Source organism: Topomyia yanbarensis, chromosome 2 (genome assembly GCF_030247195.1).
Source record: "Topomyia yanbarensis strain Yona2022 chromosome 2, ASM3024719v1, whole genome shotgun sequence".
Taxonomy (NCBI): domain Eukaryota; kingdom Metazoa; phylum Arthropoda; class Insecta; order Diptera; family Culicidae; genus Topomyia; species Topomyia yanbarensis.
Genome location: NC_080671.1, coordinates 88,978,027 through 89,003,171, shown reverse-complemented (window position 1 = coordinate 89,003,171; position 25,145 = coordinate 88,978,027). Strand labels below are relative to the sequence as shown.

The 25,145-nt window shown below is 39.9% G+C and overlaps 2 protein-coding genes across 11 annotated transcripts in view; one reads left to right on the top strand and one right to left on the bottom strand.

The window, feature by feature from the left end:
* The window catches only part of LOC131678789 (dnaJ protein homolog 1), a 276,420-nt gene that overhangs the window by 238,356 nt on the left and 12,919 nt on the right, over positions 1 to 25,145 (top strand). The gene's annotated exons all lie outside the window — the stretch shown is intronic.
* Positions 3,279 to 4,414, bottom strand: LOC131678790 (collagenase-like). Its single transcript, XM_058959098.1, has 3 exons — positions 4,273 to 4,414; positions 3,830 to 4,205; positions 3,279 to 3,766 (listed from the first exon to the last, which is right to left on the bottom strand). Exons 1-3 carry the CDS (start codon positions 4,405 to 4,407, stop codon positions 3,360 to 3,362), a joined length of 918 nt encoding a protein of 305 aa, XP_058815081.1. The 5' UTR covers positions 4,408 to 4,414; the 3' UTR covers positions 3,279 to 3,359.

Below are 25,145 nucleotides of genomic sequence, written 5' to 3'. Positions count from 1 at the left end.
TGTGCAAGGATTTGGTGAACCCAACAGCATTTCCAATACGATTAACGCGGTCTCAAGCGCACAATACAGCAAAGACATTTTTAGCAATTACTTCTCCGCGAATGAACCACATTAAATATGTTTCCATTCTTATATCCGGCTTGCATTGTCTGAAGAACAAAGGAAACTGTAACATCAATTCGTGCCGAAGTGATCGTTTAGTGTCAAGATGCGTGAATATGAAAAACAAAAGTGGAACTCTGGTCAAAGAACGTGACTTTGGAATATTTATATACAGGTTTCATAGCTTAGGCTTGCGAAAGTCACCTCTATCCAATTCCATCATATCAGTCATTCATTAGTGATAATTTTCGATATATTGCGCTAGGCACATAAAATCATTTTGCAGAACAATCTACAACGTGTCGCTGATCGTGACGTATTAGAATCAAATTCAATATCCTCGTGTTTATGGATAATGGCAAAATCGAGATTCGACTACACGATATGGCAGCTCGAACTTGCGATACGTTCTTTAAAAGTGTTGCAGTACTGAAAAGTGGAATCATTACAAAGGTTACATGAAAAAAAAAACTAATTATTCCTAGATGTGTCAATGGTGCTTACGTGGTAAGATTGCGTCCTTCCTACCTGATCCGACAATTCAAAACACAAGCCAGTACCATTCCTACAAACAACGCTTTGTAGTTATCAATGACAGATTCCTACCTCCCCATTATATGATGAAACGGCTCACTATCATAAACCTCAGTCAGCAGTCGTCTCTTTTTCAGAAGAAATTCCGCCGTTTTATGAGTAGAAAGCCCCCTTAATTGAAAAATTATCCCGAAAACTCAACGTAGGGTTTAGGTATTTTTAACATAGAATGTGTATGCATAGTTTGAAATAAATCAGTCAAGTAGTTTTTGAATGGCAGTTAACACCGCTAATCGTGTTTTTCCGGACACATTCCACAAAAAGCTTCGCCACCGAATCGCTTGAATATTTTTTTTGCATGAAAAAATTACTGAATGTTTTTGAAATGATGTAGTATAATGTACAAAAGTTTTGATCAATTCGCTTCACCCATCTTTCTAAAAAAACAATGGCAAAAAACTTATTTTTTTAACGCTGAAACCTTTCCCCCCCCCTTTTAACCAAACAGGTTTCTTCGCAATTACCCTGCAATTGTCACTAACCGACAAGAAATGTATTACCAGGACATTACTTTGGAGCATTCCACTTGTAGAGCAGTGAAATTCTCAAATAAAATAAGTAAAATGAAGATCCCGTTATGCACATGTTATACAATTAATCTGGTTCTGCGGATCGTTATAAAACTGTGTTTATAGCAACATATACGATGATACGTAAAACGTTTTCCCAGTTTGCCCCGGAGTATCAAACCATCAAAAGAAACTTATATCAGTATTCAACAAAACAACATAATCTCCTTCAAATCGTCAATTGCAGCCACACTACCGCTTGCTAGAAGAAAACTAATAAAAGAGTACACTCCAGTGGAGCGCGCGCCGTGGTAAATTTATTTGAGAAAGCCACACATAATTGAAAGAGCAAGAGAGCGCGGTCTCTTGCACCCAAACACCCCATCGTCTTGAATTTGGTTTATTTAGCTCCGGAAGGAAGAGCGTTCTGTTTTTTTTCTGTGGTCTGTGATCATTGTATGCATAAAACTGGCGCGCCTGTACATTATTGAAATGAAGCCTAGCGAAAGTCATGTAATATATTGCTTCGAGCTGACGGAACGCAACAACTACTACGAGGTCAGAAAGCAAACTAACGATTTTTTTTTTCTTTTGTGTTGCTTTTATACGTGTGTCGCGGCTCATTGGATGGCAAGGAGGCAGTCCTAGCAACGCTCGCTACTTGGTTGAATTTTACGGACCAATCAGCGCTGATAATTACCACTTTCACAAAATACATTATTTTCATTATTTATAGTAATCTTACATTTTACGGAATCAAATACAATATACGTGCTCATATTTCCGATCAGATAGTGCAAAAATATAGCGATTTCGATTAGTACAACAGAAGTTATTCACATTTGAAAACTGGGAAAACATCTCTGCAGAAACTTTGAAACGGGATCCCTAATTGAAATGTAAGAAATATTTTACTTCAAAAATTGAAATTTACTTCAGGTTAGAACACAAGACGAATTTCAGAACTGATTTACACACCTAGAAAAAATAGTGTAAATTTACGTCTTCTGACCATGACATATACGAGCATCAAAAATGACTTAGTTTTACGTTTGATTTTAATTTTACATGACATTTAATTTCGTAAATCATGTAATTTTACTCCACATACAGCGTTTGTTCTGAATGGTAGGAAGTGTGATTTTATGTCATTGCGCATGAAAAGTATGTTTCATGTAAAATTAAATGGAACACGGTAATGTTCTGTCATTTCGTAAATTACGGTTTGTTGAATTGTGTCATGTTTGCAATTACGTCAACGATAAAATTCAGATTTTTTTGGTGTGTAGTTTAAGCCTCAAGTAAAAGCAACACATAAGTTTTTAGGTGTGAATCTTAAATGTTGTAAATGCTACTTCCCACAGCAATGATTGTAGTATAATTCATATTTGGGTCTATTAACGACTGTACTGTTAATATTTACATGGACGTAATGATTCTTTGTCTTATAAAAAACAATCTAAAAATGTCGGCAGTGTTGGAAAAAATAATAAATTTCAGAATTTGGATTGAACCATAAGTTTTTAAATCGTTATAACTATTTTTTTGAAAACTCGTAGCTAATTACCGTTTTCGTCAAAGTTGTTAACCAAGGTTTGTATAGTTTTCTAAAGCTGGTTTTGCATATTGAGTAAAATAGCGATCTTTATTAACGTAAATGCAAAATAATTGATATCCCCATATAAAATCCCATACAAACTTTGAACGCAATGCGCAAACTCGGGAAGCAACCAACACTACCGCTATTTTGTACAGGCATTGGGGACCGGAAAAGGAACTCAAAAGTGCTGTGCCCGCTAGTTTAAATCATTTTGAAGTTTCCCCTACAACCGCGAGCCACTGGTCACCCTATTCAAAATGGCTCACAGTAGTTATTTGATTTTCCCTGATAAGGTAGTTGAGAATTTTGCAAAAATAGTTCAAAACTTATGGGCAACTTTTTTTCTTTTTATCTGGGCTTTTGGTGACTTGTCAATAATAAAATAAACTGTCACTCACATGAGCAGTTTGACAGACGTAACGGGCAGATGCTTGTATCACTTCATATTCTACCTGAAGTAAGAAAACGTGTCATGATACTCACAAACAGCTTTTATATTTCACCGTTGTATTATCCTTATCTGTACATCACCCATTATCGGTTCACTCTCGTGCCTAGATTCCGGTTTGCTGGTTGATCCAATTGCGGAAGTGAGTCGTACGTACATAGCCGGACGGATGGCCGGAAGTGCACCCAGCCGATGACACGAACGAAACTACACCGATCTGCGTACTAGCGCCACCCTCCTGGATGGTCAGTGGGCCACCGGAATCACCCTGGCAGGTGCTCTGGTTTGCTTGTTGTGCACCGGTTCCGCAGATGGTCGAGGCAACCACAACCGAGGAACCGTAGACGGCTGCACATGCGGCATTCGAGATGACGCGAATATTCACCCAGTTCTTGGTCGGTGAAACGGGTCCGGTGTTGCTGGTACGCCCAAAGCCGGACACGGTTGCGATACGATCAACAAAGCTTTCTCCGGTACGATCAGCACTGGGCAGTCTGACAGCTTGGATGTTCTCTGGCAATGGTAGTATGAGTAGTTAGAGGCACGAGTTCAATGTGACGTGCAGCGAATACTTACGATTAAAACCGACTGGTGTGGTGAGACGAATCAAACCGATGTCGTTGTTCAGATTGTTCGCATTGTACGATGGATGGATGATGAAGTGTGTGGAGTGTCCCAGAACTCCTGGTGAGGCCGAGACGATTGTTCCCATTACAATTTCGAAGCGCTGTACTCCGGTGATACAGTGAGCAGCCGTTAGAACCCATTGGTTGGAGATGAGAGAACCACCGCAAGCCAAAGCGCCACCCGAGGTGAATCCTCGTAGAAACACCTGGTATGGGAATTGACCCGCTGCTGCAGGGAAGCCATTCACGATGCGGGCATGGCTTTTTTCGGCAGCCTCCTGAGCATCACGGACGGTGACCGGTGTCTGGAAGGGAAGGTTGGCTGCCTGCGGAAGGATAAACCCGATCGGTTAAGGTTTTGTGCAGTGCAGTCGACGCGGAAGGGGGACTCACCTGAGTCAGGGCCAAGCAGGCCATAACAGCTAGGAATAACTTCATTTTCGCGAATCCGTTCGACACAATACTGAACGATGGTCGAATACTGTGAAACTGCTTTATATAGCTGCGGTAAATTTGGTGAACGGTCATTAGCTTTTTCGGGCGCACGATTAGATTAGGCGCGTTATTTTTCTAAATTGATCTGGCAGTGAGAAATAAACGGGAGTTTGCGGTGAGTACTTCCCAATTGACGGCTTTCCAGAGCTCGATAAGATACGTTTTGTTTTATAGATTACTCCAACTGGTAGATACGAAAACTGGCAATTTGAAGTGGCTCTACGTGGGTAATTAATACATCCACAGGTTAAATGAGCCTATATGTATGATTATCCGATATTCTCTAAATTTTAATGTTAATATCTATAAAAATACATGAAAATGACCGTGTGTATTTTTATTGCAGAAATGTAACAAAAACCAAATAACGAATAGTCTTAGTCAGTTGAAGTTAAATCAGAAATCCAGATTTCTTCGTGTTACAGTACTTTTCTTCGATGTTGTCATTTTCTCGTATCTCCTATAATAGAGGTAATTTCGGCATAACATTTCAATCTAAAAATAAAGGAGAAATGCAATTAAAGTGAAAAATGGCGTTCCTTCAATCGCCAAACAAATATAATCTCTGCGGTATTTCGAGCGTCATTGGGGTAAACCGCTAAGGTAGTGGATCCAACAGTTGTAATAGAAATGAAAGTTTTTTTTTGTGTAAAACGAAACTCTCTCTCTCTCTATATATATATATATATATATATATATATATATATATATATATATATATATATATATATATATATATATATATATATATATATATATATATATATATATATATATATATATATATATATATATATATATATATATATATATATATATATATATATATATATATATATATATATATATATATATATATATATATATATATATATATATATATATATATATATATATATATATATCCAAGTCAGTGTTGGATCACATACATATGGACCACTAGTCGGTAGTTTTCGCGCCGTCACCCGCGTTAGAGCTTGGTAAGGTCAAACTGGTGTCGAAGGGGGTCAATTAAGGTTGTCTGATCCATATCCTAATAACTACGAATATTGACAAGAACAGAGATAATTTTTAGGCGAAGGTGAAACAGCACAGTTGAAGGAAAAAGTTTTTGCGAGTAAGGATTAACACTGCTAGAATTTTTTCGGGATAATTTTTCTACTCTTAAAACGGCGGAATTTCTCTTGAAAAATAGCATTTTATTAGCAAAAGAATTCCTTAATTGAAAAATTATCTCAAAAACTCAACGTAGAGGTTAGGTATTTTTAATATAGAATGTGTTAGCAAAGTTTGAAATGAATCGTTAAAGTAGTTTTTGAATGGCAGTGAACACCGCAAATCGTGTTTTTCCAGAGACGTTTCACAAAAAGCTTCGTCACCGAGTCGCTTGTAGAAATATTTGCATGAAAAAATACAGGATGTTATTGAAATGATGTAGATTAATATACAAAAGTTTCGATTAATTCGCTTCACCCAACTTTCTAAAAAAAATGACAAAAAACTGATTTTTTTTACGCTGAAACGTTAACCACCCCTTTAAGCCATTTAGCTCCCAGCTTTGTCGAGATCAACTCAGATTTTATCCTACTCCGACTGAGACAAGTTCCCCGACAATGGAATTTCTTTCGTTAACGGTGTTTGTTTCGTGAGCCAATTGGCTCCCTTCTTGTCCCGATTCTGTTGGGTAGTCCACGGCGGCGAATCTACCCTACCGTGAATTCCCCGGCGATAGATTGCTCCCGATACCGATGCACGTTTTTGCTAGCCATTAAGCTACCCGCTTCATCTACTCGGTCTAGTCCCTGGCGGTGGACCTAGCCTACTCAACGGGCCAGCAGTATGTACTGAAGTCCATTCAGCGATTCCGGGTGTAGCGTAGCTTCCGGTTCACTGGCGCCCCAACGACCCACTGCTAGCTATTCGACGCTGTCTACTCGGTCTAATCCTCGGCGGTGGATCTAGCCTACTCACGAGCTACCCGGTAGGTGTCGAGGTCGGTCCGGCGATTCCGGTGAAGCCTGACGTCCGGTTCGCTGGCGCCCCGACGACTCAAACCTGGTGCTACATCACGTACTACTCAACTGGTCCCCGGCGATGAAACCCGATTTGTGGTTCCACGGCGGCGTTCTACCCAATGACGCTACTTTGGTCCCTACGGCACTATTTCTGCAGTTCGTAAAGTATACTCGTAACCACTCCGTTGACAGCGTCCCAGATATGCTCGTTGCGGCACATCTCTTCGACGAAATTGTCCACTGTTATATTAGGCATACCCCTTCGAACGGGTATTCGAAGACCACCTGTCTCTTGCACGTTCACACACTCCGGGCAAAGGAGTGACGAAGTGTGTCCAAACCGATGTAGGTATTTCCGGAAGCATCCATACCCGCTCAAAAACTGCGTCGAATGGAAGTTCACCTGTTTACGCTTCCTATGTAAGTTATCACCGGACCTGGCCAGGAGCTTCAAAAATATTTCGCCACGCGCAAACAGGTGCGCGTGACACCAGTCGGAGCCCGGAATCGGAGACACATTAATTGCCGACGCAGCAGCACCCGACGAGCAGCACCAGCGCAGCGTCATCATTAATGTAGGTTCGATTAGCTCAGGCCTCTGTAACAATTTTGTTAGAAATAAATTCATTCTTGATTCGACCATAGCAGCAAGAGGTTTGTTTTTTAAAAAGAACCTCCGGCACATGAGTTGATAACTGGCGCCCGAAAGACGGGACTCGGTTAGTAATAGTATAAAGCCATCTGTAGCTGCCCGCAATAAGTGGAATTCGGAGACTCGGACTTAGAGCCATCGCTGATCAACTCGACGATTTGCAGCCCCGAAGCGCGACCAGGTGCACTAACCAGAACCGTTCACCCCCGGAAATAATAGGACTATAGGACCTAGGCGTTGTCCCGCTGTACTCATGTACATCCTTCATTTTTTGTAAGTATAAGGTGAAAACGAAAGAAATAGATTAAGTGTAACAACGCACCGTCAAGCAGCTAGTGCGAAAAAAAATTAAACCATACTAACAACACAGCGGCAAGCCCGGACCCACCGTAAGCAAACCGCTAAAATATCACAGACAGGCGCGTTACTAACCTAAACGCAAACCTTCTAATTCAATTGATAGAGATCCAACATTAAAATTACATTTAAACGCGATCTCGTTTACTAATAACACAGTGGCGAGCCCGGACCATCCGTAAGCAACCCACTAAAATATCACAGCCAGGCGCGACACTAACCTAAACCGAAACAGTGTAAAACTCAGTGAAAGTGAAAAGTGAAGTGATTATCCCCCCACCATAGATCAACTAATTGAACTATTAGAAAATCTTAACATGGACCCCGAACCAAATCCCATTCCGGCACCTGTGCCTGCACCAAATCCTATTCCTACCCAATCTCGCTTTGTCATCGATCGAAACATTAGCTTCGAAGATAGAGGAAAAATTCCTCAAATCGTAAGAGATTTGCCTGACTTTAACGGCAATCCTCGAGATTTGAGTCAATGGCTACTAGACGTTGAAGATGTCCTAGAACTTTTCAGCGATCTACAAAATAGTTTTCAGTATCACCTTCTCATTAAAACAGTCAGAAGGAAAATTAAGGGTGAGGCTAATGATGCTTTGATCACCAGCAACACGCCTACACAATGGCACAACATTAAAGAAGTGCTAAAATTGTATTATGCCGATAAGAGGGATTTGATGACCCTCGATAACCAACTAAAATCGTTGGTTAGACAACGATTAGAGAGTTTAGAAAGCTACTACAGCAGAGTTCGAGAATTAGTCACACTAATTAGCTCGGCCATTTCTATGGATGATCAATGGCGTGGCCACGAAGCGATTTTGATGAGGTTGTATAATCAAATCGCTCTAGACACATTCATCAGAGGATTGGGTGACCCCCTCTCTAGATTTTGCAAAAATTTCCGACCACAGAGCTTGGCTCAAGCCTATAGCTACTGTGTAGACTACCTAAATCTGGACGCGCGAAACGCACCAGTAAAGATGCCCTCTTGGCAGCCTATCCCATCGCCTAGGCAATCAATCCAATTACCAGGACCTAGCCATGGTTATTAATGAAATGAAAATTAATGAAAAATGAAACGACAATTATTAATGAAAAATATGCCTCCAAAAATGCAACCAATTGCTCCGCCAAGACATTTTAATCACCAACATTTCATGCCCAGAGCACAGCCAAACGTATTCGCTCCAAACAGGACTTTTGTGCAACCACAACCTCGTCCTGAACCGATGGACACGGATAGCATCCGTACCCATCAGATGAACTATGGTAATCGGCCTATTGCACAGCGCAGAGAAGCGAGCGACTCGATGAGAGCGCACGACCCTCGCGCCAAACGCATGGCTACTATTGAAGAAAACCCAGATCCCGATCCAGAGTACGAAAAATGGTACGAGGAGCAGATGCAATTAAGTAAAGTATTTTTTAATGATGAGGAATACGAGGAACCGCTGGAAAGTGCTGAAGCTATCGAAGAAGACTCAGAGAAAAATGAGACTAATTTTTTAGAGGAAAAGTGGGTGACAAACTGGATAGAGTGAAGCGTATTTCTCCGCTTCCATATATAAAAATTCCTACTAGCCAAGGTGAAATCAAATTACTAATAGACTGTGGAGCCAACATAAACATAATTTCAAAGAAATGGGCTTATAATTCAGATCAAAAAATCGTTAGAATTCCTCAACAACCCGTAAAAGGAGTCACCGGAAACGGTGTTATTTCAGAAGCTATACACCTTGCCATCTTTTCACCTATTATAGAAACTTCTTACGAATTTTCAATTTTCGATTTCCACACCTTTTTTGATGGAATAGTAGGTACAGGAATAATTTTCAACAAACACTTCAATTTTATTTCGAACCAAAAACTCCTGCAAGTTTTCGGTAAGAACAGAACATTGAATATTCCTATTCATTTCTATACGCCTACGCCGGCACCAAGGAAAATAATTTCAACAACCATAATAGAAAAGGTTAGGCTCGATCACCTGACTGCAAAAGAGAAATCAGAGCTCATACCCATCCTAGAAGAGTACAAAGAAATCTTCCATAATCCAGATAGCACCCTTTCATGTGCAACAAAGGTCAAGTGTGACATCCGCACCACTGACGATATGCCAATTTATCAAAAAACATACCCCTACCCTATGGCTTATAAGGACGAAGTAGACAAACAAATGAGTAAATTAATAGAATCAGGCATTATTAGACCATCAAGATCACCTTGGAATTCCCCCGTTTGGATAGTCCCAAAGAAAACGGACGCATCCGGAGAAAAGAAGTTTAGACTCGTAATTGATTACAGAAAAGTAAATCAGAAAACGGTATCGGATAAGTATCCCATGCCTGAAATATCAAATGTGCTCGATCAATTAGGAGGAAACAAATACTTTTCCACCTTAGATCTTGCCTCGGGTTTCCACCAAATAAAAATGAACCCCAAAGATGTGGAGAAAACAGCCTTTTCGGTGAATTATGGTAAATACGAATTCCTCCGTATGTCATTTGGCCTCAAAAACGCCCCTGCAATCTTCCAAAGGGCGATGAACGACGTGCTGCGCGAGCACATCGGTAAACGTTGCTATGTCTATATTGATGACGTGGTTGTATTTGGAAAGAACCTACAGGAACACAATGACAATTTAAGAATTGTTTTAGATACGTTACATAAAGCAAACCTCAAAGTCCAACTGGACAAATCAGAATTTATACACACTTCGACAGAATTTTTAGGCTACATCATATCAGACGAAGGAATCAAACCTAATGAGAAAAAGATTGAAGCGATTCGGAAATTTCCAGAACCCAAAGATCTGAAACAACTGAGAGGATTTTTAGGACTTCTCGGATATTATAGAAGATTCGTTAAAGATTTCGCAAAAATCGCTAAACCCTTAACAAATCTTTTAAGAGGGGAGAGGAATCCTGATTCAAAAAAGCAAATTGCTCTTAACCAAGAAGAAAGGAAATGTTTTGAAAATATGAAAATGATTCTCACCAGCAATGACGTCTTAATCTACCCAGACTTTTCCAAATCATTTATAATAACCACAGATGCGTCAAACTTCGCTGTTGGTGCCGTGCTAAGTCAAGGTGAAATCGGTAAAGACAAACCAATTCACTTTGCATCAAGAACTCTAAACAGAGCTGAAGAAAATTATTCAGCGACAGAAAAGGAAATGCTCGCAATTTATTGGGCTCTCAAAGTATTCAGAAATTACATTTATGGTCAGACATTCAAGATAGTCACTGATCACCAACCACTTACATTTTCATTGTCACCTAGAAATGTCAATGCCAAATTAAAAAATTGGAAGTCCTACTTAGAGGAACACGATTACGAGATCGTGTATAAACCCGGTAGAAGCAACGTTGTTGCCGATGCCTTGAGTCGCATTCAAATTAACTCATTAACACCAACTCAACATTCGGCAGAAGATGACGACTCCAATTATATCCTATCCACCGAAGCTCCTCTCAATGCCTTTCGAAATCAGATTATAATAGAAAAAGTTAGCGATCATCCTGAAACAATCGTCACACATCCCTTTCCCGGAATACGTCGCACAGTAATAAGAAGAACAAGTCTAACTGACCAAATTTTGGCATCCCTACTGAAAGAATTTTTCAATCCAACAAAATTAAACGGTTTATACACCTCAGAAGAGATTTTAGGACAACTTCAAGAGGTTTATAAACAGTTTTTTAGTCGAGCCGGCATACTCAAAATTCGTTTCACTCAAAAAGTATTAATAGACGTTCAAGATGAAGAAGAGCAAGAAAAAATCATTCGTGAAACCCACTCAAGGGCCCATCGCGGCATTAATGAAAACAAAGAACAAATTTTGCGAGAGTTTTATTTCCCAAGGCTCACGCAAAATATACGAAAATATATCCAAGTATGTGACGTCTGTAATGAATCGAAATACGACAGACATCCGTTGATAATTCCACTTCAAGAGACCCCACTTCCCAGATATCCTTTCGAAATACTTCATATAGATATTTTCCAAATTCAAGACCATTACTTTCTCTCTAGCATCGACAAATTTAGTAAATATGGGCGTATGGTCCCGATACGATCCAGAAATACGAGTCACATAGAAAAAGGAATGTGGACAACACTTACGTCACAAGTAATTCCTGAGTCAATTGTAGTCGACAATGAAAGAGGGCTTCAATCACCCAACATCCGCGGTTGGATGATTGATTTGAATATCCGAGTATACCTAACTCCTAACCATAAATCAGAAGTCAACGGAGCAGTAGAACGCTTTCACTCAACCGTTCTAGAACTATACCGTATCCAAAAACAGATTACCCCTGACACGGCTGTTCGAAACCTTGTTCAAACAGTCGTAGAAAAATACAATAACAGCATCCACTCATCAACGTCCCTGACACCCAAAGAAATCGTCTTTGGGAAAACAAGAAACCCAGACCAACAAATTGACCCTGACAGACTGGAACAAATCAGACAGAAACGATACGACGAAGTCTTGGCAAACCTTACAAAAACCCAACAAAAACAATTATCGACATTTAACAAAGACCGACCAGAAGCACCTCAGTTCCAGATAGGCAAAGAAGTATTTGTAAAAGACAAAATTATTAGAGCCAAACACAAAGCAAAATTCAAAAAATTTCATGTTCAACGAAACAATCATGTAACATTTAGGAACGAACGCGACTCAAAATTACACAAATCCAATGTAAAAAATATAAATATCAAATAATTACAGGCTACCACTGGCACTCAGCCAAAACATCGAAATTCATAATGTAAATGAAGACCCAGTAGCTATAGTCAAAACAGGAGAAGCAAGGATCCTAGGAGGATATCAAAAATTTGTGCATACTATCAACATTACAGCCATAGAAAATACAATATTTCAAATAGAAGCACAGTTCTCGAGAATAAACTCGAGTTACCCTGACCTGATTACACTACTGAAACAAAAGATAGACGACCTCACAATTAACGTAAAACACCTCAAACCACGAACGAGACAAAAACGATTGGACGCACTAGGACGAGCCTGGAAATGGATGTCCGGCTCACCAGACGCTGATGACCTGAACATGATCACTGAAGGAATTAATGGCATAACAGATAACAGTAACAAACAAATATCAATAAATGATCAGGTTTACAACAGTTTAGAAAACATAACAGATACAGTTAATAGATTGATTAATTTAGAAGAAAACCGCTCTACCTTAACCATGGAAGGAATTCAAATGTTAAACATAATTCTGAATATAGACATTATAAACAAGGAAATTTCAGCAATACAGGAGTCTGTTACACTCGCAAAGCTAGGGATAGTTAATTATAAGCTGTTAAGCACAGAGGAGATCAATCTAATAGATGAATCTTTAAGCAATCAAGGCGTATATTACGAACTCCAGGAAGAAGCACTGAACTTCGCAAAGGTGACCATCGGCACAAACAACGAGATACTGCTCTACGTAATAAATATTCCAACATTTTTTCAAACAGTCTACGAGACATTAAAAATTGAAGCAATCATCAAAAAAATCACAACGCATTCAATTGAAAGGAAACAGTTATCTTAGAGGACCGAATGAACTATTATTACAGAAACTCAACTGTGAACGATTTGGCAATTGGAGCCTATGTAACCGATCAGATTTAGAAGATGTTTCAGAAGACAGGTGTATTTCCCGAATAGTGGCAGGAATGGAAGGAAAATGTACATTTGAACATATATCCAACTATCCACCGATCATAGAGATGAGTCGCACGACAGCACTTCTCAATAACGTTAACACTACGCTTCGTACCACGTGTGGGATTTCAGACCGGAACCTAACCGGTTCATTCATGATAATATATCAAAACTGTTCAATAACAGTGGGACAATATACTTACGTTAACAACATCATCAAAACGATAGAACACAGAATTTTCATCCCTTCACCAAGTTTGATAGTGGCAGAAGAAAACATCGAACACAAACTCGACATCTACACTCTGCATCAACTACAGCACCAGCATCTGAAACAGCTAGCACATCTTCAATCAGACACCGCATTACACAGCTGGTCTCTCATAGGAGGCTTCTCATTTTCGTCAATAGCCATAGTTATAATCATAATTTACATTCTGATCAAATCTAGGAACCAAGGCACAATTGTTCACATAGACCAAGCAAAACGATTACCTGTGGAAAATCACATAGTAACAAAAAATATTCAATACTATCGACCGGCTTCTACGAATTTAGCAGTACCAGCAATTTAACGTTGACCCAGGAGGCTCAACACCCAGGGAAGGAGCAGTTATCACCGGACCTGGCCAGGAGCTTCAAAAATATTTCGCCACGCGCAAACAGGTGCGCGTGACACCAGTCGGAGCCCGGAATCGGAGACACATTAATTGCCGACGCAGCAGCACCCGACGAGCAGCACCAGCGCAGCGTCATCATTAATGTAGGTTCGATTAGCTCAGGCCTCTGTAACAATTTTGTTAGAAATAAATTCATTCTTGATTCGACCATAGCAGCAAGAGGTTTGTTTTTTAAAAAGAACCTCCGGCACATGAGTTGATAACTTGTACCCAAGCAGACATATTTGGGATGAGTCGGTGGGTCCATCTTCCTTTCTCTGCGTTGTTCCACTCTTGCTGCCACTTAGCCAACGAGTCCGCTCGGGCCAGTCTCCTTGCATTACGTGCATTTTTCCGCTGGTAGCATTCCACGTCCTCCGCCAGGGTGATGCAGATGGGGAACATCCCAGCGATAATACATACCGCCTCCGACGATATTGTTCTGTAGGCACTCGCGACTCGTACGGCCATCAACCGGAATGTCCTGTTCAGCTTTTCACGGTTCCGCTTGGTTTTTAGCGCAGCACCCCAGGCAGGAACCCCATATCGGAGTATCGATGTCGAAACAGTAGATAGCAGACGTCTCGTGCTGCTTCTCGGGCTGCCGACGTTTGGCATTATTCTCACTATTGCGTTCGTTGCCTTCGCCGACTTTTCGCAGGCGTAGTCGACGTGGTTGGTGAAGCTCAATCGGTCGTCGATTATCACTCGCAATTGCTTCAGTGCACGTCATCGACACCTCCACTTCTTCAAGTGTCTCACCCATCACCGTTAGTGACACGTCGCATTGACTTCTGCCCTTCGCTCGTCTCGTATAGCAGCACTCTGCTCTGGAAGTAGCTCTTCAGGATCTGGCATATATAGTCGGGAACCCTCATTCTGTGCAGCGCTGCAACGATGCTTCCCAGCTGGCGCTGTTAAATGCATTCTTCACATCTATCGTGATCACTGCGCAGTATCGATCTCCTTTACACTTCTGTTTAGGTGCCTTCTCGGCACTCTCGAGAACTGTCCGAATTGCATCCACTGTCGATGCTCCTTTGCGGAACCCGAACTGCATCTTGGACAGTCCACGCTCGCCTTCCATGACTTCCGTCAACCTGTTAAGAGCGATCCTGTCCAGGAGTTTTCCGAGTGTATCCAGCAGGTAAATGGGCCTGTACGAGGCCGGATCACCCGGTGGCTTCCCTGGCTTCGGCAGCAACACCAACTTCTGAACCTTCCACATTTCGGGGAAGTGGCCTTATTTAGATACTTCTGCAGCACCATCCTGAACAGGTTCGGATATGCCAGGATCGCAGCTTTCAGCACCTCGGTTGGTATACCATCCGGACCGGGGGCTTTCTTTGATTTCAGGCGCTTCGATGCTTCTGCGAGCTCGTCATTAGTCACTTGCCGATCGTCCGTGTTTGTTCCTTCTTCTTCGCCGTACGGTGTTGATGCCCAGACAGTTGGATTGTGCTTCGGGAAAAGACCCTCGACGATTGTCTTCAGCTTAATTGGGCACATTTCGGCAGGCGTCGTCGAGCCCTTCATTTTCGCCATCACAACTCGATACGCGTCGCCCCAGGGATTGGCATCTACTCCTACTCCACCCGGCACAGCTCCTTGTGGCAATCTGACTTGCTAAATCTAATCTCCCGTTTTTAAAGCGGCCCTAGCTTCCCGAAACGCTGATTTGTGATCTTCTCTATCTGGTACCGATATCGCTCTCAGGATCTCTCTGAGCCCGTCTTCTAGATCTGATCACAAGCCGCCAGCATCCTTCTTGTTAGTTTAGCCGCATCCACGTTCTCGATCCCGCTGAAGTGCCTCAACGAAGAGGTCTTTGTTGAAGGCTCTATACTGCAGCAAAGTTCCGTTGACCGATACGGTACCGAATCGCCTGGTTGTCACTATGCGTATACGTTTCGCATACTCACCAATCCATGTCCGCCATCAACGAAGGAGTACAGAATGTGACGTCGATAGTGTCTATCCCTCCCGTCTCTCCGAAATGTGCTAACAGAATGTTCATTGCACAATCTTACGTCTAACTGCGCTAGAACTTCCTGCAGGATACACCCTATTGTATTGGTTACTCTACTGTCCCAATCTACAGACCAGGCGTTGAAGTCACCACCAATGAGTACCGGCTTCCGACAGATCAACTGTTCGGTTAATTGGTCCAGCATTTGGCTGAACCGCTCTACTGTCTATGTTAAACCCAACCACCCCCCCCCCCCCCTCCTTCCTTCTTCTCCCATATGTAACAACATGCTTCATACTTTCTCCTTTTACTCTTAAATGTGTGATGTAATCTTTAATTGGCCTTATATAAGAGCTTTGTAGTCGTTTAATTGAATACATGTTTTTACACGCAAGAGACAGCATGTGACAAATGGTTATCCCTGGATTTGATATCGTTTGCTTTATAGATTCTGCGGAAATTTGCCGATTGAAGTGTCATTTCATACCAAAATGTTGCTTTATTGGCACCAAAACTTTCGATAGCACCACATGTATAAGAGATAGAAATAAGCTTGCATTACAAAAATTGTGTATTTTCTTATGCCGGATAAAATCTTAGAACATTTTGAGATTCTAAAAAATTACCCCGAAAAGTTATTTTGAAAAAAGAGATTTTCAGGAGTGTATCATAGAAAACTCCACAAATGTCTATTAAAACCAAAAGATGGATACATAGTTTCTTCACCAAAGATGTTGCTTATTATATTCCCTACAACTTTGCTCAATACAGTTTTTTATTATTTTCATAAATGATAAAACAAAAATTTGTTTCTGATCTTTAGGGGTATTCATCACCAAACTAATGCTTTAATAAGATAGGGGAGATTTTATAGACAAACTTTACTGGAGACACTATAGCTCGAAAATCGTTTTTTCGGGGTCAAAACAATTTCGATCGCGTTTTTGCTTTTTTGGAAACACTGTGCGGCGTATAAGTCAACTGTCAAAATTTTCTTTGAGGGAAACTTTTGGACAAACCAGTAAGAGCCGAACACAGCTCACAGTAGTCACCGAAAGAAAAAAAAATCCTTTTTGTTTTCTACCAACAGCTGTAATTGGCGAGTAACGGTTTGGACGTAATTTCTCCTCAAGGTGAATTGTGGCAGTTAGCTTATTTGGGACCATTCATAAATTACGTAACGCTTTAAGGGGGGGGGAGGGGGTACGACAAGCTATGACAAGTTGTGACATAGGGGGGAGGGGGTGTTAACCAGATCGTTACGTAACATGTTTTCATCGAAGAAAAAAAAAATTTCTTGGAATTTGTTACGTAACAGGGGAGGGGGGGATGGAAAAATTTGTGACAATTTGTTACATAGGGGGAGGGGGGGGGTCAATTTTGGGCAATTTTTGCGTTACGTAATTTATGAATGGTCCCTTTGTCGCAATCCTGAGAGGGTCGAGAGATGTTCTTATTTTTTTTCTTATTCGTTTGAGTCGTTATTGTAAATCCGCCTTCACCACCATTTATTTCTTCATTGATGGTGCTGTTTGTTGGTTTAGAGGCAGTTGGCATAACCATTGTTCCCTGCTGTTGTTAATTATGGCAGTTGGGTTCGTGGTACTAAGCACGATCTTTGTTAAGTTAGTATTTGTTACTGCCCGATCCGTAGTCGTTGGTTTGGCAGCGCTTTGCGGTTTAGGAAAAGACGACTGCACACCAAAAAAATCTGAATTTTATCGTTGACGTAATTGAAAACATGACACAAATCAACAAACCGTAATTTACGAAATGACGGAACATTACCGTGTTCCATTTAATTTTACATGAAACATATACTTTACATGCGCAATGACATTAAATTACACTTCCTACCAATCAGAACAAACGCTGTATGTGGAGTAAATTTACATGATTTACGAAATTAAACGTCATGTAAAATTAAAATCAAACGTAAAACTAAGTCATTTTTGATGCTCGTATATGTCAGGGTCAGGAGACGTAAATTTACACTATTTTTTCAAGGTGTGTGCGTACCGGTCTGGATCGTAATCGATAAAGTTTTCTTAGCTGCCACTGTGCAGTATTTTTCATGGTGTAGCGGCTGTTCACTAAATTGACACGTAGGGATCTGTCCTGCATGCGTGACCCAAGTTGTCTCATTAGGTGATGCTTCATCGATTTCAGTAGCTTCAACTCAGAATGGGAAGCCAAAGTTTTTGTTGTACCTATCCGGGGTGATGCCACAGGTACCAGATGATACGGTGACAGAAATGGTTAAGTCAAGACTGGGCACCATCAGCGTCGAAATACAAAAGCTGGTTCCTAAAAGAAGAGATATGCGCACTAGAGTGACAGAAAAAAATGACCCCCATCGGCCCACCCCTGAGTCGATTCCTAGTCCCACCAGGAGTGTCTGCTCAAAATTTGAGCCAAATCGAACAAGTCTAGCTACCGGACCAACGTGCTTGAAGTTTGTATGGGATTTTTCGACAATTTACATGGAGAAAACCCACTTGCGAACATTTTCACCGCTAGGGGGCACTGTATACATCAGATTATCACCAAAAGTGAAACTTAAGAGAATAATTTTATTATCTACAACTTTGTTGAAGACTGCAAAGCGATCCGACTCGAACAAGAAAAGTTATTAAACTTATAACAAAGTGATGTCTGAGTCAGTTTTGCATGGGGCCTAGCAGTGCATGGTAGTGTATCAGTACTAGGTTCTAACAAACTAAACATTTTTATGGAATAATGGTTAGATTTAGCTCACTAGTGTGTTCGAAAGAATTGTAATATATAATACGAGTTATGTTTTGGTTAGAAAACTTTAGTTCCAGCTGTGACCGCATAGATGGCGCCAACACTAACTTTTCAACGGAGAGAGATAGAAATTAGGTGTCTTCTACAAAGTTGTAGAACAAGACTTTTTCAGTAATTTTGTCAAACATCTCGATATTCTATCTCTCTCCGTTGAAAAGTTAGTGTTGGCGCCATCTATGCGGTCACAGGTCGAACTAAAATTTTCTAGCCAAAACATAACTCGTATTATGTACTGCAATTCTTCCGAACATACTATTCAGCTAAATCTAACCATTATTCCACAAAAATGTTTAGTTTGTTAGAACCTAGTACTGATATACTACCACGTACTGCTAGGCCCCATGCAAAACTGACTCAGACATCACTTCACTAATAGTTTAATAACTTCTTTCAACAAAGCCGGATTGACTAGTAGTCTTCGACAAAGTTGTAGACAATTAAATTATCTTTCTTATTTTCACTTACAGTGATAATACGATGCATACAGTGCCATCTAGCGGTGAAAATGCGAGCTAATGGGTTTTCTCCATGTAAATCGTGGAAAAATCTCATACAAACTTCAGGTACCTTGGTCCGGTAGCTAGACTTGTCCGATTTGCTTCAAATTTGGAGCAAGTACTCCTCGTGGGACTAGGAATCGACTCAGGGGTGGGCCGAGTGAGTTTTCAAAATTTCATTATTTTTCTGGGCACTCTAATGCGCACATTAACGTTTGTTTCCTTCAAAGTTGGATTGCCTATTGATAGAAAAGACAAAGCAATGACTGCTTCCACAAGGCCTGATTCCGCGAGTTCGAAGATAACACGACCAAGGGGTTTTGGAATCCCACCCCTCCTCAACCGACGGCAGAAACATCGAAGACAGCAAAGTAATGCCTGCTCCGTCACATGCTGCCAGTGTCCAAATAAGTCACGTTTCAAACCGACACTTCATCGGCACAACTTTGCCACGCCTGCCCACTCAAGCCGCCAGTTCCAATCCTAGGCCGGACGCCAATTCTAAGTCGGACGGTTTCTTGTCCGTCTACTATCAAAATGTTTGAGGGATGAGAACAAAAACTCAGGACTTCTTGCTGGCTCTCTCCTCTTGCGATTATGATGTTATTGTTCTCACAGAAACCTGGCTGCGTGCTGATATACACAACTCGGAACATTCAATGAACTACACAATCTATCGTTGCGATCGCAACTCTTTCTCTAGTCAACTTCGTCGCGGGGGCGCGGCAGCGCTCTTATTGCGCTCCGGCACTGTAATACAAATGCCTGGTTTAGATTGCTTGGTACAAGTAAAAAGACAGATGCTTAAGTTCATTACAAGTAGTAATCCAAATGTAAAATTGAGACTGGTAAATGTTCAGAAGAAATTTTAAATTTTGTTAAAATAACCTTTGAACAGCTTTTAGGAAACTTCAAACCGCGTTTTTTCATGAAACTGAAGGTCTGACTTTTGACGTAGGACTACGTCTTTGTTTTCGATATGGGGGTGCACTCTGCAAATTCTACTAAAATGGTATGTAACGAAAAGTGGTCCAATTTTAAACGCATATAATTCAGCCATCTCACGATAAATTTTCAAATTTTTTGCACAAATCGCCCCGAAATACTTCTAAGAATAGATTCCAATAGATACACCCAAGGATTTTTGATATCATAACATTAAAAAATTAAATAATATACAACCTTGTCAAAATATCGCGCATTAACACACAGAAGATAGCGCTTCCCAAGCCCTGTACGACGGATTGGTGTACCTAGCGCGCAACGCTTCTATGAATGACGTCATCATCGACTATTTAAAGAACGAACTTGGCCAGACACGCTCAGTTCCCTGTTGAACGGCTGGCGAAGCAGATCACTGCGCTGTGTTTTTTACAGCCAGTGTAGTTGAGCTAGAAGTCCGTTACACTGGCTGTGGAGGGACGTCCAACAGGCGACCACTCCAACTGCTTCCTAAATGCCGCTGTAATGTTGCCAGTAAATTTTTGGTTTAACTAGCACATGTATTTGCGCTTGAAATTAAGCAATGTAGTGGTTGTAATAAGCTTCCCATTTTGGTTTAAACGCAAGGACAGTTTTTAAAACAGGATTTGATTAATTGGTTTAGCTCATGTAAGCAATTTTATCAATTCTGTAATTTAAAAGGAATATTACGGAACTTGGTCAATTTGGCCCCACTTGCAACTGGTATAACCAACCTGCACAAAGTGTTGCATAACGCAGGGCTGTTTTTTGGAACAAAATGTGTTATCATTCAGCCCTTCGCTATGCAAAATCACGATATTATGGCAGATGGGCTAAGCGCGGCCGTTCGTTTCAATCGGGAAAGGCGGCGTGGAATTTTGGTGAAATGCGCTAATAGTGTCGTGGTGGTACTAGTTGACTCATTTTGCATTGTATGCTTGGGTTCAATGTTTGTGGCGAATGTGTTGGTAGGTAGGGGAACTGGCGGTAAAATGAACACGTTAAGCAAAGTCATTATTTTCTAACTAATAAGTGAATGAGATATTACAATCACCTTATGTTTCTTGTTAGACATGTTTTGTACATATCTGGTAAAAATACTTCGTCATAAACACATTTTTTCAAACATGATTCTTGATTTCTAAACATGTCCAAAAATGAGACATGTTTATAGCGAGTGGGTAAAATGAACATGTGGCGGTGGTAAAATGAACAGCTTCTGGTGACCTGCAAAATGTCCTGTATGTATGCAATGCGCAGCGTTGGAAAGCATTTTCCGACCAATGCTAATATCCCAACAAATCATGAGCTTTGCATACACACAGGGCATTTTGCAGACAAAAAAAATTGTCACGGAAGAATTGAATTTTCATGACATAATATTAACCATTTTACAATCCTGTGGCATCGAAACACATCTACAAACTTGGGGTTATCCATGGGTGTTTGAACTTTTAGGATCTGTTTGAGAGCAACTAGAAAGCTTGTTCTATACATGAGATGTGATTGTATTGTTTAAAATTTGATTTTTCTTCGCCAGTCTGGGTGTTTTTCCCACACACTAAGTACTAAGAAAATAAATATTTTACATTAAGTAGTATAGTCCTACGTCTACAGTTCGTGCCCCTTGTAGTTTTTCTACCAATTTTCGCAACCATAGCCTTAAATGAAAGGTACAACGTTTCCATCGGCTGCTATTGAATTTTGCGTGGATTCGACTTCTAGTTCCTGAATTAAAGTGTGATGAGTACGATCACCCAGAAAATCCCGATCTCATCGGATACTGCAATGAATGTATGAAGGTGATTTTTTTTTAAATGTGATCATAACTGCTTGGATGTGTAGTTGTAGGCCCTAACAATCATTCAAAGCCTTTTTGGTCACATTGGCTACCATGGTTCCGGAAGCTCCGGCGGAAGTATGAAAATTTAGATTAACAATTACATCGGTATCTCGGAAACGGCTAGATCAATTTGGCCAAACTTAGTATCAAATGAAAATTTTTATAATCTCCTAAACTGCTATTATGGGTTACAGTTACTGGTTGTGGCGTGCAGTCACATACACCCAAAACTCGACCGTAATACTTTTACAGTAATAAGAAAAATAATGCTCTAATAGCAAGACGTTTAATACTGAAACGGTCCCAACGGTTGGTGTCGGACTGTCTGGAAGTGTGTAGCACTTCGCTTGTCATTGTATTGCGCATCAAGCGAAGCAAATAGAATGCGGATAAAGACGAGTTTCGATTTTCTCTACACGACACATTTCGTATTTGAAGATCGGCTCCCACTCGGCTAGCTTCAAAGTACAGTCAGGAAAAAAACCGACTCGGAATAGTGGTGGAATATTTCGGTCGGTGTTAAATTGAAATTTCTTCTCTATCACGGACGTCAACAGCAAGGTAACGACTGCACAAAACATGCACAGTCCTTCCCGTCCTACGTCCAAGACCTACGGTTTGGATCCACACATTCGAACCGAGGGTCCAGATCCAGACACTTGTCTAGATCCAAGCAACAAGTCTAGGTCTGGTTCAGGTCCGGACCTGGTAAGGGTATGGGCTAGATCCAGGAACTGGTCCAGATCAGGGTGCTGGTCCGGATCCGGGAGGTCCGGGTTTGGAAATTGGTCCGGATCCGAGAACTGGTCCGGATCGGGAAACTGCCTAAAATTTTTATTTCGCTATCCAACCTACCCAGTAAAGAATCCTTTAATCCGGTTGATTTCTGCTAATATTGGGGCAGATTCCAGCCTGAATTTGGGGAGAAATCCGCCATAATTCCGGTTGGTTTAACCCGATACTAACACAATCATATAAATCGACAGAATTATCGTACATACGAACAGAGCCGAGATTGACACATACTGAAAAAGTGATTGGTTGTGTGATACACATACATGAACAGCAACCGAAATTCGTCTTTCCACCGTTTACTACCTTGGCGGGAATTTGAGTTTAATACCGCAATGCGCAATAACGTGCTCTGTTACCCAAAAGTAATTGAAACACCCGTCGGATTTTGAGTGTGATTAATTTTAGAATGTTACCGGTTTCCATCAACCAGGATGATTAAAAATGGCGTGTAAAACATTTCCTTGGTTTAGTATAGTTCTTTTGAATATGGTAGCATTTCGTTGAGCATTTCCATAAATTTATAAGCATTTTGTAGGGTTTTCTTGAATTTCGTAGGAGTTTTTTGAAGTTCTAGAACTATCCTATAGGAGTTCCTTGAAGTTCTAAACCTATCCTATATCTCTGGAACACGTAAGATATTTTATTTCCTGAAGCAGAAGGTGTTTTTTGTATATTTTATTCGTGTAATAATAATAGTACGATTTATCAAATATGTATACCAAATCAAAATTTGGTGGTGTAAACAATCCAAAATACCGGTGTTATCTGTTAGGTCACTTCCTAGCAGAAGTTTCCGTTTTGTGGGTGCGATAGTGTTACAAATTTTCTTAGATACATACTGGATAACTGATTTCTCGGAATTTTACAGATTTAAGTTAACCTGTATCGATTTTGTTGGCTATTTTCGGCAAATTTGAGACTAAGAGAAACGAAAGCAATGAAATTGAAAGACGGATTTCATTGCTTTCGTTTCTCTTAGTCTCAAATTTGCCGAAAATAGCCAACAAAATCGATACAGTAGAACCTTGCGGCAATTAAAACATAGTAACAGATTTAAGTTAAGCTTCTTAAATCTTGTGGAACATGCTGTACCTACAGTTTTCCTCGAAATACTTCGTTGAAGTTAATTATGAGTTTCACGAAATGTACTTTAGGCTTATAGTCATTTTTTAAAGTTTGATAGAATTTTACAAAATTTGCAGACGCTTTAAAATATATTCTATTAATCCTTCCAATATTCTTGATCCTTCGCGAGATTTCCAGATATTTTCATTAAGGTCTTAAGATTTTCTTGAAGTTCTGTTCAGTTTGACTTAATCACAGATAGCCGTTAACAAAACATACTAAATCTGTAATACTATAGATGAATGAATTAAACTTTCTGTACTTGAAGACTTTGTCACAAAAAGCCACTTTGCATACTTTGTTTTTCCAAAAATGATCTAGACTTGTCTTTGAAAAAGGGTCAAACTTTTTTACCAATATTTTTCGAATGACTATAATCTAAAAACGAGAAAATCCTACAAAAAAATGTTGTAGGACTTATTTTTACAAAATGAGTCCAATTTTTCAATAAAAATATTGAAAAAATTCTTCATCGACTCCCACACTGAAAAAATCGATTTTAAAATTTTAAAGTCGATTTTTTTAAACAGGAAATTTTATGGGTTTTTTGAAAAACCCATTGTTGTTGATGGATTAATGCGAATAACTTTTTAGAAGGTCGTAATAACATTGTTAAAACAAAATTAAAAATATCTCGAAAACTACTACATCTCAGAAAATTTTTATTAAGAGCATGTTGATTTTAAATGGTGTTTAGAATCATATTTGAAAAGAAAATTGTGTTTTTGAGTGCAAATAGTATGTAATATAAGAATATGTAAGAAGTTGTTGTTAGAAAAACTTTTTTATCAAAAGCTTCTCCATGATTCAAATACACTAAAAAAGTTTCACTCACGTCTTCGAAACGATAAACATTAGATTGTTGATATTTTATAATGGGATAACACGAATAACTTATTAAAAGGGCATAATTACACGAATTGATTGTTTTTGTTGGAGCAAAACTCCAAATATGTCGAAAACTATTGCATTTAGGAAGATTTTTGTTAAATGCATTTTGATTTAAAATGATACTTAGAATTATATTCTGTAATAAAATTATTGTTTTGCATGTCAAATAGTATGAAATTTAAAAAACATGTATAAGGTCATTGTTAGAAAAACTTTTTACCCGTAAGTTCACCATCGTGCAATCACATTCAAAATATTTCTTTTCGCTTTAGCTTTTTATTGTCAAAATATTAAAAATTTAGAAAAATGGATTTTTTGTAATTTAAATTTTTGACATAAATTTTTTATTAGTCATTGGTGCGTTTTGACTTCGTCTCAGCAGAAACCGACATTAACTTATTGTCGGAATAGATTAGCGCCGACTTGACGCCAAATCCCTAAAACTAAAACACACTTTGTGTTTCAATCGAACGACTGGTCAAACGTGATGTCA